General features: G+C 40.4%; 2 protein-coding genes across 2 annotated transcripts; both read left to right on the top strand.

Moving 5' to 3' along the window:
• Window positions 1–683: 683 nt before the first annotated feature.
• Osi6 (DUF1676 domain-containing protein Osi6) lies at window positions 684–2,446 on the top strand. Its single transcript, XM_029304871.2, has 3 exons — window positions 684–1,138; window positions 1,272–1,374; window positions 1,490–2,446. Exons 1-3 carry the CDS (start codon window positions 806–808, stop codon window positions 1,876–1,878), a joined length of 825 nt encoding a protein of 274 aa, XP_029160704.1. The 5' UTR covers window positions 684–805; the 3' UTR covers window positions 1,879–2,446.
• A 4,828-nt stretch (window positions 2,447–7,274) lies between these two features.
• LOC114932576 (uncharacterized) lies at window positions 7,275–11,017 on the top strand. The gene is made up of 3 exons (XM_029304851.2): window positions 7,275–7,724; window positions 7,837–8,012; window positions 10,039–11,017. The coding sequence occupies exons 1-3, from the start codon at window positions 7,456–7,458 to the stop codon at window positions 10,422–10,424; spliced, it is 831 nt and encodes a 276-aa protein (XP_029160684.1). The 5' UTR covers window positions 7,275–7,455; the 3' UTR covers window positions 10,425–11,017.
• Window positions 11,018–14,150: the final 3,133 nt, after the last annotated feature.

Genomic DNA, 14,150 nt, shown 5'->3' with positions numbered 1-14,150 from the left:
CGACAAGAATGTTATTAAATTCCCATTATTATAAAAATCAAGTTCTGTTAACGTGCTAAATTTAAGTGATAAGTAATGTCATCCTATACCATAAATACGAAAATAGAAATATCGTACACACTTAATATGTGCGTGCTATTTTCTATCCTTTACAACCCAACCGCGCAGCATTAGAGTGGCTCTTTGAGGTAGCCAGAAGTATTTCTATTTTATTACTCTATGCGTTGTACTCGCATTTTTGACCGGATATTCAACGTGTGCTCGATGAAAGATATTGCATATGTAACACATATCACAATGCAAAAATTGTTCTCGTATGCTTAAGAAGTACATTGTTGGAAGAAAGCGTTTTTACTACTGATGAAGGCGTTGTCCCTCGTAGCTCCTTTACACACCCGGCCTCTATTTGCTCTGCCGTAGGTAGGTCGCAGGTCGCAGTCGCGGTTGGCGGCGTGGTCGAACCTCGTCATAGGTACACCTATCGTCTATTGAACCAACACATCTATACATCGGCGATGTGCCGGTTAAACGGATGCGCGACGCACGCGATGCTTACGCATCCACGCACGTCAAATGGACAGAAAAAAAGGCAGTGGGGCGGTCACAACGGTGGAGACGGTGTAAAGGAGGGGCCCGCCAAATATAAAGCTAAAGAGATTGTCCGATGGACCACACGAAATTTCACTACGCACGGAACGGCTTTCGGAAAAGGGAGATCTAACCATCGTAGATCTATCGAACGCGTCGCGCCGCGATCTGGTGTTAACTTTGTTTTTCGTGGAACTTTTCGCACGGAGTCACCGAGATGTTGAAGAAGCTGCTGATTTTGACGACCGCGTCCGTCGTCCTAATCGCCGGACAGAGCATCGACGAATGCCTCAAGGAAGACAGCATAGCCTGCGTGCAGAAAACTCTGTACAGAACCGCCAAGGAGTTCTTCGCCAAGGATAAACTTGAGCTTGTGAACGGAGTGAGCCTTGTGAAAAGTCATTCCGATGACAGGAGTGCTAGATCCGGCAAGGAACTCGCGTACGATCAAGAGATAGACGCCGCTAACGATATCAACGAGAGACAAAACACCCTCGAGAACTTTATTAGCGATGAAGCCGGAGAGTTCTTGTCCGGTCGCAGCCTCAGGGTAAATCAAGTATTTTCTACATCAGTGAAACGCAATACGTTTACGATAATTAATACAAAAATTTGACAATTATTTTATAATTACGCAATCGACGTAAATATAGGGTGGTTAAATTTAAATTTGATTCTTTCAGATCAATCTTGCACCCGCCTTCGAAAAAATCCGTGACTCGGCTCGTGCCATCAGCGAGTCTGTGCCACCAGAGATTCGTCAAGCCGTCGACGATGTTGTCGAAGGTAATGTCAAAATTGATAGACACGATTACCGCGTATCGATGATAAAATTAATTTGCTATTACACATGCATCTCTTACGCAATTATTTCTCAACAAATCTCTTGATCTCATTTTAGGTCGAGGCAAAAAGAAGGGGATAAAGGGGCTCATACCTATCCTAATTGCCGCGAAAGTGAAGATCGGTCTCTTAATGACTCTCGCGTACTTCGCCATCTCTATCATAGCGAAAAAGGCGATCTTCGCGTCCCTCATTTCTCTCGCCATTTCTGCCTTTATCGGTTTGAAGGCTCTCTGGGCGAAGAAGAGCGGCGGCTATCACCACGACGTTACCGCTTACAATAGCGGCTGGAGCGGACCCGCTTCATCTGGGGGTTGGTCTGGTCCCGTGAGCGGTGGATGGTCCGCTCCCGTATCCAATGGATGGTCTTCCGGCAGCTCTTCCGGTTGGGAAGATCCTCACGCTTACTCGCACAGCCAGGCGTACTCCGGATATCACCATCACTAACGATGCTCCCTTGTTGATGTTATCTTCTGTAACTCTTCTTCTTCCTCTTCTTCTTTTTCATTGAATAATGAGCGACGGGAAAAACGAGACATCGACGAAAGTCGAGTGACTCGAGCTTCACCGTCGATCCTTCATTGTTCGCGATTTTATGGAGATATTTATTCTTATTTATATCATTTAATAGTAAATAGGGCGTCTGACCCTTCCGCGCAATGTACATAAAATTAATATCTCTCGCTCGCATACGCGTTTGCGAATAGATCGAGCGGATAAAGCGTAAAATCGAATTAAGCTGAGAAGCTTACGTCGCGATACGTTCGATCGGCGAAGTCGTAAGTCGTGAATTATGTCTTTGTATTATTCGTCGAGAGATATGCAATATTACATATTATGATGACTTCGCCATCGCAATTTTAGCTCGAGCTTCGGCTTGATTACGATCTGTAGCAGAACTCAATTGAGACGCAGTTGATGAATCATGATTACATCTAGTCCAATACGATGTATATGCAACACAGTTACATCCTTACGAATATGTATGCTTTGTAATATGCATGTTCATTAATATTATTTATAAAAAAAAATTGAATGTGTCAATGATTGAAATCCTTTCCCGATTTTTTCCCATGTCGTAAAATATTAGCTGATTGCACGTGATAAATATATAATTTGATGCACACACACACACACACTTAGATTATAATAAATGTCTTAATACATCTAGTGACATATTTTCGAAAAGTTAAATGATATATAACCTACACGATAACTGTTAATTCTGGTGATCAATTTAATAAGAACTCTCTCTCATTTAATCAACAGTGAAAGTTCCAATCCATAATACGTGAATGATTTGATAACTGATTCCGCTAATAATTTAATAAAGGAGCGCGTCTCGCGTATTATTCACTATGTTTTCATTCTTGGTGTCGAATTCGCAAATCATTCACGAGTCAAGCGAGAAGCTTCGAAAAAGAGAAATCATCATAATGGCGCAACTTTCCAGTCTTCCAGGAAGATTCAAAACATTTTTTTCCCTTTTTTTTCCGCGAGCGAAACTCTTCGCGACGACCGCATTGCATAAAGAATAAATTCGAAATCGTTAATGTATCGCGAGTTGTTGCGCTCTCCTTGACGAGTCATCCGGCCGCTTGAAATCGAGCCGACGAGATGGAAATGTCGGCTGACTCTCGGCCGTTTCATGTGACTGCGGGGGAAAGTGCATGTCTCAGGTGCATCCGGTCGTAGTCAGTTGTTTCCTCAAGCTTGAGGTCGAGAGGAGGTCGCGACTCGCGTACATCATTCTCAATCGGGTCGAGGAGACAGACTTACTACACTAAATGTTTCGAAATTGATGTCCCCTTAAGTCCTACATAGTAGAAGACAAATAAATAGCTAAAATGGAGGTTGAGGCAAGATAGCTTCTTCTTCATGCCGTGTACTAAAATTCCACCGAATGCAGTTAGAGGAATTTTAATTTCGACAGATAAGTATGTGCATACCGGTTCCATTATTTTAGAATGTCGAGAAAAAAATGAGATAAGTGGACAAGTCGGAAAATACAATAAAATGTATGATTATTGTTTTATTATTCTTCTTCGATTCGAATAACGCGATTCTAATTTATGGATACTTTAATGAAATGTGCATATAAGTAAGAAATAGAAATGTATAAAATGCATCGGAAAACAAATTATTTGCACGAGATGCGAATAAATGCATAGAAATAGAGCTTTGCAAAGAAAAAGGATGCACCAGTGCAAAAAGTCGATTGTTACGCTTCGTTACTCGCTTCTCTGTAACAACGATAATCATGACATTGCCCCAAAAAGAAGAAAAAGATGCGAAATTGCTTTGAGAGGAAGAGGAATTACTTTCGTTTGCGGTAAGGCCGAGCACACGATGTAATATAACTATATTAATACTATGAAGATTGGAATGAATGTCTTGAGTCTTAAGAAAATTTTAAACAGTTCCCTTTCTTTATTATTTCATAAATTTATCTTATGTAAATTTTACCATTTCATATTATAGTATACTATGAATTTTTTAAAATTTTGTTTTACATTTTTTTGCATGACACAGATATTTTAATCCTTGCCACGTAATAATTTTTTCTTTTAAATTAGTCAATTTTAAATTAATCGTTAAATTAATCAACTTTAATGTCTCCATTTTTTATACTGTCATAGATTTGTGAAACATTTTATAATCAGGAAAATAATATTCCTTTTGTAATTCTGAGAATTATACTAAATCATGCATAGAACAAATTTAAAAAATGTGAAAATTGGCACTGCAGCCTATCACGGATGTACAAACGGATGAATAAAGCCGTTCTTCGAACTCACAAAAGCGGAATTTCTCCGCGTTTGCAGCGTCGACTTGTCCGTCGTTTCATTATTAGAGAGTCGTAAAGTTCCATGCTGAACGCGTCTTTTATCCGCGTCTAAATCCAGGTACAAGATTCTCACGTTATGATTAGTTTTTAGAATTTCTCATGCGTCACTGGGTTACTAGATTTCCTAGTGACGGGTCGACTTCTTAAAACATTGTTAGACGCGTGCATCATTGCATCGGGACAAAGAAATCTCTTCGTGCCATTTTTGCATAACGATCAATTTTGCGTACAATAATTTTCTTTCGGGTAGAACTTGAAACATTTTAAGTTACATTCGCGAAAATACGCATTTATTTATATTTATAATATTAGAAATAATGAAAATATTACTTAAAAAAGAATTAAAAAATATAATTTTGATTCCGTTTGTTTAGCAAGTCGCTCGGTTTAAAATTTGCGAGAATTCATCGCACTTCATCTACTTTCTAATCTTCCATCATTACGCATCCAAACGTGCAATGTTCTTCGAGATAAGCTTCATTCATGAGATGCATTTCTAGTGAGATGAGCTATGATATCTTCGGCACATGCCGGCTATGCATTAGGTGTTGATATCGCATACAGTACGTGCATACGTGCACGAGTACGATTGCAGATTGGCTTGAGAGATGCCGGCTGGTATACCTTGAACTTAACCGAGCGCCGCGATTTCGAAACAATCACCGAGCAACCGTTACCTTTCCCATAACTTTCAACGTTCCACGGCCAGGGTCACATTGTCGTACGGAATGGGTATATCTGCCACAACGAAATCTAATTGGCGCTCTCGCACTTAATTGCTCTCGGCGCGGCTGACTAATTGGTATCACAGGAGCACATCGCGACACTCGAGTCCGGTTTCCCTGGTTCTCCATATCTTCCTCGTCAGCATCGCGATCTCTCTTTCTGTCTCCCCTAAGGCATTTTCTGGCAATTCCTAAGAAACCTAATTTATGGAAGACTTTCGGCAATTTTTTTGACGCTTTAGTGCGCTGATTCAGAAATGAAAAACGTGTTTATAAATTTTAACGCACTTCTAATATATATTAATTAATTTTATATCACTGTGAATTTGTCAAGTACTTGTGTGAAAGAGATAAATATTAAATATATTTAGATATATCTGTCGATTATTCTATTGTACATGTTTAAAGTTTATACAATAATTTGTATAATAGAAAAAAAGCTGATTTAAATTGGAATAATCTTTAGAATGAACTACAATGCTAAATACGTCGTTTATTAATTTTTTTTTCAATTATGCGAGACATTCGCTTTTGTTTAAGAAGGTGCAGAAGTAATTTCTTGTTTATCTCGCTTGAAGTTTTAAAGAACCCGGGTTACCGCGTCAGGTGTGTGATTTCGCTCAAGGCGACATTCGCTCTCGCGTACCGGGGGATCTTGATCTCTTCCCGAGTGAAGTCGGGATCGAGAACGTCGTTACCGTGGAAAGGAGCAAGAAAAAGAGAAAGAGAGACAGATATAAAGAGGAGAGAGAGAGAGAGAGATAATATAAAAGAGAGAGAGAGAGAGAGAGACCAAAACGATCGCCCAACTCTCGACCTAGTTATAAATAGGTGAGTGACCTCGTTTCAGGGATAACATCTCGTCTTCATCATTTGTCGATGAATTTTTCGGTGGTGGACCGAGAGAGATATCACCTGCAACAATTAATCGTCGCTCTGATATACTACGAATTGCGATGGAATACGCGTGTGGTTTTAGCTCTACACACGACGATAGATAAGTAATCGCCGTAAAATGCAATTTCCAGATAAAAATTAAACGATCAGGCGACAAGATAATTTCCATTGTACGTGTACAATTCGCCATTGTAGTCAGAGAAATAACGTAAAGGAAATGGAAGAATGAAAAAGAATTGCACCGTAACCGGCTATCTAAACTCTTGGCATGTTACATCGTGCCACTTCTATTACAAAGAATTAATCAAGCCGAAGTAGCAAGACATGAGTCACCAGTCGTTGCTAATGGAGGTTGTAGAATCGCATCCGCCGCCGGATTCATCATCAATACAAGCGTGTATCTGTCGAAACTGCACGACCTCGTTGAACTAAAGTATCTGGAGCGATCGGCGGAGCTTCTGCGATTATTTGAATAAACGAAGAGAAATATCGAATAGTTGTAATTCGGTTTATGAGCCCTAGAAACATTCGCGTTCCGTGAATTGCAGACCGGCAAAATGACCATCGTGGAATCTCGCAGTTGACCAGAATTTTTTGATTAGCCGTCTCGAATCAACGTCGATGCACGACACATACGCGGATTCCCGCACGAGCTACGGTCATTCAAGTCGCACAACACTCTCGTAATAATCATAGACGGGTATATAGACGAGTGAAGTGGTGCGGCAAATCATATAGGACCCACGTATACTTTTTCTGTCGTCCTGAATGTCTATAGGTTTCCACCGTGTTGTAAGTTTCTCTCATCGAATCTGGTTCGGACTGTATTGGAGGGGCTCCCCTTCTGTCACAAGTTAATATGTTTTAAAGTAGGTCCATAGCGTGAGAACACGCTGGACTTGAATGCAGGAAGAGGTGGGCGATGAAATACGAAGAAGATAAATACGATAAAACGGAAGAATATGAAAATATGTATAGTACATTATTTCGAGAATTAATTCTGTTTGAAGAATTCTGAATATATGTATATATGTGTACCGTGAGATTCTCTTATTATATATTCATCTTTCCTCTTCTTCTTCTTCTCCTACTCTCGAGCTTCCGTTTTTTTTTCTCCTTCACGGTCCGCAGTTTTTACCTTGCCGAAATAAACGGGCTGACGAGAGGAAAGGTCGATGAAAGGGGAGGAAGCGTGGGGAACTCCCGCGGTACCCGACACACTCGATAGAGCAAGAGAGAGAAAGGGGTGGGGGGTGATGAGAGAGGAGCCTCGAAAGGAGGGGGATGAGAGAGCGTACGATGCGAATGCGATGGCCCGCGAACCCACGAAGGCTCCCCTCGTGCGATACTTCGGTATAAAAGCAAAGCAACCTCTTTTAGATGTAACACACGAGGCAGCATCGGCGCATCCTGGCGTGTCTGGCTATACGTACGAACGCGGCTGCACGTTGTTGGGGCACGAAGGAGCCAAGAGAACCGTACCGCACGCGATTATCCTCGGCTCATCGTTCGCACGAGAACGCGTAGAACGCGGTGGAGTCGCACTCGGTCACCATGGCCAAGCATTTCGTGACGTTATTGTGCCTGTCGGCGGCGTTGACCGCGACCCTGGCATTGCCGACCAGCGACAAGGTTAGCGGAAGTGAGAACGACCTGATGTCGGCCATATATGCCGACTGTCTGAAGAAGGAGTCCATCAGCTGCATCAAGTACAAAGTATTCACCTTCGTCGACAAGATGCTGGCCGATAAAGAGGATATTACGCTGTCCGAGGGCATCACCGTCGTGAAGACGTCCAGCACCGAGGGCGAGGGTGCACCTAGGTTGGTTCTTGTTTTGTGTGAGAGAGAGAGAGAGAGAGAGAGAGGGAATTAGTGATTAAGAGAATTCCGTTTGTAACTCTTAGAAAATATTTATTCTTACAATTTTTGCCAGATCTATCGAATCCAGCGATTTCGATACGCTCTTGTTCGATCGTCTTGGAAGGTTCCTAAGGACGCACTCCGTTAAAGTTGACCTCAAGGGCAGCGACATTTTGGGAGCGATTGAGTCTGCTGGACGCAGCTTCGAGGACTTGAGCGATAACGCCGTCGAGAGCCGTGGAAAAAAGAGTGAGTATATTATCATTTGAAATTTATGTATATTCTCTGAGACAGTGATGTAAGAATATTAACTTACAATTGCGCTTGGATGTGATAAACCGGTTACGATGTGGCGTTTCTAGTCTCTAATTATGTTTTGTTATTCGTGAAAGATTTTCGTTACGCTTGTACTTGTTAAATAAAAGATCGAAAGTGAGACTAGCGCAATAATTGAATAATTATTAATCAGGTTTTCAATCAATTGAATCATCGTGTTGTTTAGAACGCTTGCTCGAATATCATACTTAATAATTATCTTGGTCATCGTGATTGCTTTATAATATGAGAAAAAAATCATTATTTTGTATACGTTATCGTTTAATTATATTATTAATAATATTATATATTTAAATAATCTATTGTAATATTACATATATAAAATTATTAATATATAAATTTAAAATATTATTAAAAAATATTTTTATTATTTAAATTATTCTCAATATATAAATATTTTTTTAATATAAATCTCTCTGTTGCTAACTTACGTTTTGCTTTGAAAAAAAATGTTTGTGTAAAGTCATAATAGAAAAGAAAAAGATATAAATTATTCGCATACCGAAGAGGTAATCACACGAGTTTATCGGGCCAACGTCAGCTGCGGTACGAGAATTCTCGGCGTTCATCGTCGTCGTGTGTGAACACGCGACGATGATGACGAGGAAGTCAATACCGGTCGCAGACGTTGACCCACTGAAGAACTGGTTCCGCTTCCCCTTGAACCTCCTCGACTGAAGAGGATCGGGAGGAAAGCGCCGGGGATATCGAAAGATCAGGAGAGAGACACAGAGATAAAAGGGAGAGAGAGAGAGAGAGAGAGAGAGATCCTACCGAACGAGATTTTTGACATACTTTCCATCTTGGTACTTCGCCTTGACCTTCGGCGTTATTCCACTTTAAAAGTACTGTGCGTCTCCATATTTGGCGCGATGTGATTTACGGAGAACCATTATTATTATCGAATTTACAATGATTTACCTTGCGTATACATGCTGTATTTCGAGTTAGCATCTAGTTATGCGAGTTGCTCGTACTGTTATTCGGTGATTAATTCAGTCACGTGGAAATGAAGCAAAATTAATATTTTATACAAATTTATTCAGGAGATTATACATCACGTCATTTATAAATACAAACTCATATATATTATCTTGATATCTGAAACTCATATATATTATCTTGAATCGTTGTATTATGATGTTATAATTAAGAAAAAATTGGAAATATTTTTTACAATAATTTAATCGATTTTTTTAGATCATTTTTAATGTATCCATATATTACATACAACGCGATGTTATTATCTTCTAACTTCTAACTCAATTTGTGCCAACACATTCTCATAATTCTAAATTGGTATCTTTATCAAATTATGTATAATTACAAGACAGTTGTATAAAAAGAAGTGTACGTGAAATGGATATGCGTTTCTTGCTCAAACAAATCACTATATATCATTTGTAATTTATTCGTTGTTTGATAAAAATACGTATCTTGATAGTACATCTCGTAATAGGATAATTGAGGGGCTTCATGGAGCAAAACCGTATATTCTAACATGTACTGACTACATCTCGTGATGTATTTAGATTCCCGTTCTCCACAGAAGTGTAAAGAGAAAATAATGATAGCATTAACCTTCGTGGCCCGTATTCATATCCTACATTTACCGATAAATGAATATGTGAACACATATGCTTTATTTTACACAAAACCAAACGTCTTAATATTTACGATAATTAATCACATTGATCATACTATTAAATCATAATTAAAGAATCTATCAGCAGAAATAGAAAACATTTTTTTTATATTAAACATACATTTTAAAAGCACTTATTAATGTGAAATTAAAGCGAGATAAAGTCGCAATGCAATTATAAATACATTATTAATACTGTGAAGAAGCTATTTGAAGAAAGTTCTTTTTGAAAAAGTTGTTTAAAATATAAAAAGCGTTCGTTGCCATAAAGCTAAAATATTTGAAACTTTGCAGAGAAGGCGCAGAAGATCTTGGGACCTCTGTTGATGGCCATAGCCTTGAAAGCGGCCGCTTTATTGCCGCTGGCACTTGGCGCGATCGCCCTGATAGCCGGTAAGGCCCTGCTCATCGGCAAGATTGCTCTCGTGATCTCGGCCATCATCGGACTGAAGAAGCTCCTCAGCGGACAAAAGCACGTGACCTACGAAGTGGTCTCGCATCCGCATCACAGCAGTAGCCACGTGGTCAGCCACGACGACGGCGGCCATGGTGGTGGCGGTTACGGCGGTGGCGATTACGGCGGCGGCGGTGGTTACGGCAGCAGCGGACACGGATGGGCCAGAAGTTTGCCGCAGGATGCCCATGAAATCGCTTATCGCGCCCACCAACCCCAGGCATAAGCTAATCCATACCATAGAAAGTCTCTCCATCTTGTTTCTCGCATTTCTCTCTTGCAACGATTCGATGTTCCCTTTCGTTCCACTAGCATCCGCTTCACTCTCTCTCGTTTCCTTCATTATCTCCTCCCTTTCTCTCACTTATGACTACCGCCATGTACAAAAAATACCTAGTCTATCTTGTATTCGAAGAAAAATTGCCAATACCTGTCTACAACTCCTGCGACGTCCGCCATTTAACTGTAAAATTTTGTTGAGCTTGAAATCTCTCTCTCCGAACCTTTCCTATCCTTTTGTTTTCTACCCTTATGTTTATGTGTAATCCTCTATTTTTTGTTATTCTCTCCCTTTTCTTCTTTCTGTTGCTTTATTCTATACGGTCGATTGATCCAGCGGCCAGTCACCAGTACCTCTGGAAAATGCTCATTGTTTTATGTATGTATATTTACGCGAACTCGCGCGCGTTATTTATTCGTTACATCTTATATTAATATTTATTTGATGTTTGACTGTGTGCTTCCATTATGTGACACCTCCTGTTTTTCTTTTATAATAAAAAGACGACAAATAGACGCCTTCGTCTTGTCCCAATGAAAGAGACTTCAATGCCTGCAGCCTCCGTCTTGTCCCAATGAAAGACTTCAATGTCCGCAGCCTCCGTCGACGAGAATTCAACGTTTTCTTGGATTCTCGTACGAGTAACCGCCTTCCGTGACCGAGTGCTTTTATTTATACAACGTTACACTTGCACTCGTAATCGTAAGGTGTAACGTAAGAATCGTGAAATACGCTCTATTGAATTCGAAACAGCGATCGTGCACCGGATGCAGCGACGCACCGCATTTTCTATACATAAATAGATACGTATCATGGAAATGGAATAGAGCTCACGAGGGAAAATAGTCGAGGAACAGCACGGTCGCTTTATTTCTCAGGAATGCGAACCATGTGTATAATACACATATACGAGATTGTTGGAGTGATTTATACGATTTACGGTATATATAGAAATATTCTATATAGGACTCTCTTCACATTCCTCGAATCGCTCTTTCTCTTTATTATCATTATCATCAAATATTTAGAGAATTTTAAAACAATTTTTTTGTTCGAGAACTGGAACAAAGAGAAACTAATATGTTGGTCTAAGTTAAATCTATATTACTTTATATTATATTAGGTAAGTATATATATAAAAAAGAGAAAATTTTTATTTATTCAAAATTAGGATTTTATTAAAATATTATCATACAACTTAATTTCTAGAATTTCTTTAAAATTTTAAAAACGATACGTATTTCTTATAAAGAAAAAAGAAATACCGTTAAAATTCATACCGCGATATAGAGCGGGCTAATATTATATTAATTCCTACCGTATTAATGTCAAATGAAAAGTCGCAAAAATGTCACTGACACAATTAACTATTAGTTTGACCAAATAACATTGATAAATTCGTACAATTCAGAGTAAGATTTTTCCGCGAGAAAAAATATATGTCACAATCCATCTAAATACTTGATAATATATATTTAAACCCATTGATTACCTCTCCCTACCGAAAGCGCAGCTACAGGTACAACTGGTAACCTGCTTACCGCGACTTCCGTTGCTATATCGAAGCGGCTTCGAAGGTAGAAAAAGGAGGTACAATAACGACAGTTTCATTGGCCGCGAGTAGCCACGCGTATCGAGCCGTCGAGAAAATCAGCGGTCGTACAAAATGGAATTCAGGCCCGATGGTTCCGCGAACCGGAAACAACAAAGTTCCAAGGCACACCATTTATTAGCCGCGTGACGTATGGCGGCGATCCATCTCGCGAGATCTCCGTCGCTTTCGCCATTCCATGAGGGGGATCATTTTCACGGCATGTATACGTGTACGAGAAATCGGTAACGCGACATTATGCCGCGAGTAAGTTCCGGCAGCATCGCAGTCGTGTGGATCCACTAGGGGCCGTGAAAAAGGGGGACTGGAGAGAAGAGACGTGTGACGAGAAGACCGCGAGAAGAAGACCGACTCTCCTTCCTTTGCATCCGTTAGCCGGTCATGATGTTTTCTCGGACATTCGCGTGCAGCTCAATGAAAAGCGTCATGCACCGGCAATCTCGACGCGGTCTTAACGAAGGTGAAGGGGGTAGTAGAATATGATAAAGCAAACTATGATTTAATGATAACTCTGAATGAGAGGCGACAGGATGTTTCGCTTTTTTTATCCTTCGCGTGAGAGTCTCCGTTTCGTTTCTCTCCTCCTGGAAACACGTTTAATTCGTTAAATGATCTAAGTGTATCTGCACGCAAACGGCGTTTTCACTTGGTATGACCCAGTTAAAGCCACGTCCGCGTATAATCGAATCAAACAGGATGAAAAGTCCAAGGGATATGCTAGGAATGAAGTATCATTGAATTAGAAGCATCGGTGAATTAAATGATTAATTGGATAAAGAAATTGTGCCTAACGCGCGTAACGGTATACGTTAATTTGCCGATTCATCGTTTCTCCTTTTTCGATGACATGACTATGTTGGCGCGTAGAGGAAAACGTTTGTTCGATCTTTCATAGAAAAGTGGAACGTACATTGTCACATTAATTATAATAGCTGAGGCAAACGTTTCAAGAATCACAAATTTCATGCCAGCGGTATAACTGCGTGTGTCCAATGCTTAATAAGAAAGCGAGAAATGCAATTATATATCTCCAATCGTACATATGTGATGATGATAATTTTGTATCAGTATTAACTTTAAACTATCTTGATTGACGTTCGAAAAGATTCTTTTTGTCTGTGACGTGCCGAAATCATATTTAGAAGCCTGGTCTCATGTGCGAAATTTATTCTATGAATTCATCACGTATTCCGTATATAATCACGAAATTTGACGTAAATAATTAAGGCAGCCTAGAAAGTAACAGCTGGAACAACGGATCCTCAGCTCGCAGCAATCTCTCGCCACGTTAACGAATGAACGATTTTACATCGTATCGTAGAAATATAGAATAATCTGAGCATGTGTAAGCTCGTGCTAATAACACACTTTATATTTTATTGCGTTTCCTGTTATCAAATATATATCAATGACCATAAACCATTGGTCAAACCTTTGCGCTTTCTATATACGTTCGACGTGTAGTTTCGAGACTTTTCATCAGGTTCGCGACGCGACGTCGTATTGTTTTCCGCGGCGCGCCTTTCATTTTCAATCCTATTCGAATCGGAAGAATCGGACGACAAATTAGAGCCGCGGAATAACGAATGAACGACGGGAGCATCGAACCGCGTCGGTCGATGCGTAGGTGGCCGGCCTACGCTTCCACGCGCAAAACGGAACCGCGATACGGACGAAATGCGGTTAGACTGGTCGAATTAAATCCGTATGAGGAATGAACTGAAAGACAAGGACAGCTCTATCGCGAAAGGCCCGTGAAAAAGAGTGGCAAAACTCGCTCGGATGCATTTACTCTGGTGGGAGATCAAATCCCCGGGAGAAGAGGAATGTACCGGTGATTATGACGCGTTCCGCGGAGGTGAATTCTGCTCTCTACTTTCGTCCCTCGGGTGGTTGTCTAGGTGCAAAGCGACCGCTCTCAAATCAATGCCGTATGAAAATAGTCGCGATGGTGGTGTACACCGACGCCAACCAGGTGGGGGAAATATCGCCCAGAACGGAGGTATACCTGGCTAGATATATAGAGCTAGGGCAGGGCTTCCGTTACGTACAGTCTACTT

This window comes from Nylanderia fulva, unplaced genomic scaffold, assembly GCF_048542155.1.
Source record: "Nylanderia fulva isolate GAGA-0341 unplaced genomic scaffold, ASM4854215v1 Scaffold13, whole genome shotgun sequence".
NCBI classification, from domain to species: Eukaryota; Metazoa; Arthropoda; class Insecta; order Hymenoptera; family Formicidae; genus Nylanderia; species Nylanderia fulva.
The sequence above is the reverse complement of the archived record's forward strand: the minus strand, read 5'-3'. Positions and strand labels throughout refer to the sequence as shown.

Coding starts and splice junctions, on each gene's coding strand:
- Osi6 (XM_029304871.2), top strand. CDS start 806: ATGTTGAAGAAGCTGCTGATTTTGACGACCGCGTCCGTCGTCCTAATC. Junction 1,139..1,271: donor TGTCCGGTCGCAGCCTCAGG/GTAAATCAAGTA, acceptor TGATTCTTTCAG/ATCAATCTTGCACCCGCCTT. Junction 1,375..1,489: donor CGTCGACGATGTTGTCGAAG/GTAATGTCAAAA, acceptor ATCTCATTTTAG/GTCGAGGCAAAAAGAAGGGG.
- LOC114932576 (XM_029304851.2), top strand. CDS start 7,456: ATGGCCAAGCATTTCGTGACGTTATTGTGCCTGTCGGCGGCGTTGACC. Junction 7,725..7,836: donor GAGGGCGAGGGTGCACCTAG/GTTGGTTCTTGT, acceptor AATTTTTGCCAG/ATCTATCGAATCCAGCGATT. Junction 8,013..10,038: donor CGAGAGCCGTGGAAAAAAGA/GTGAGTATATTA, acceptor GAAACTTTGCAG/AGAAGGCGCAGAAGATCTTG.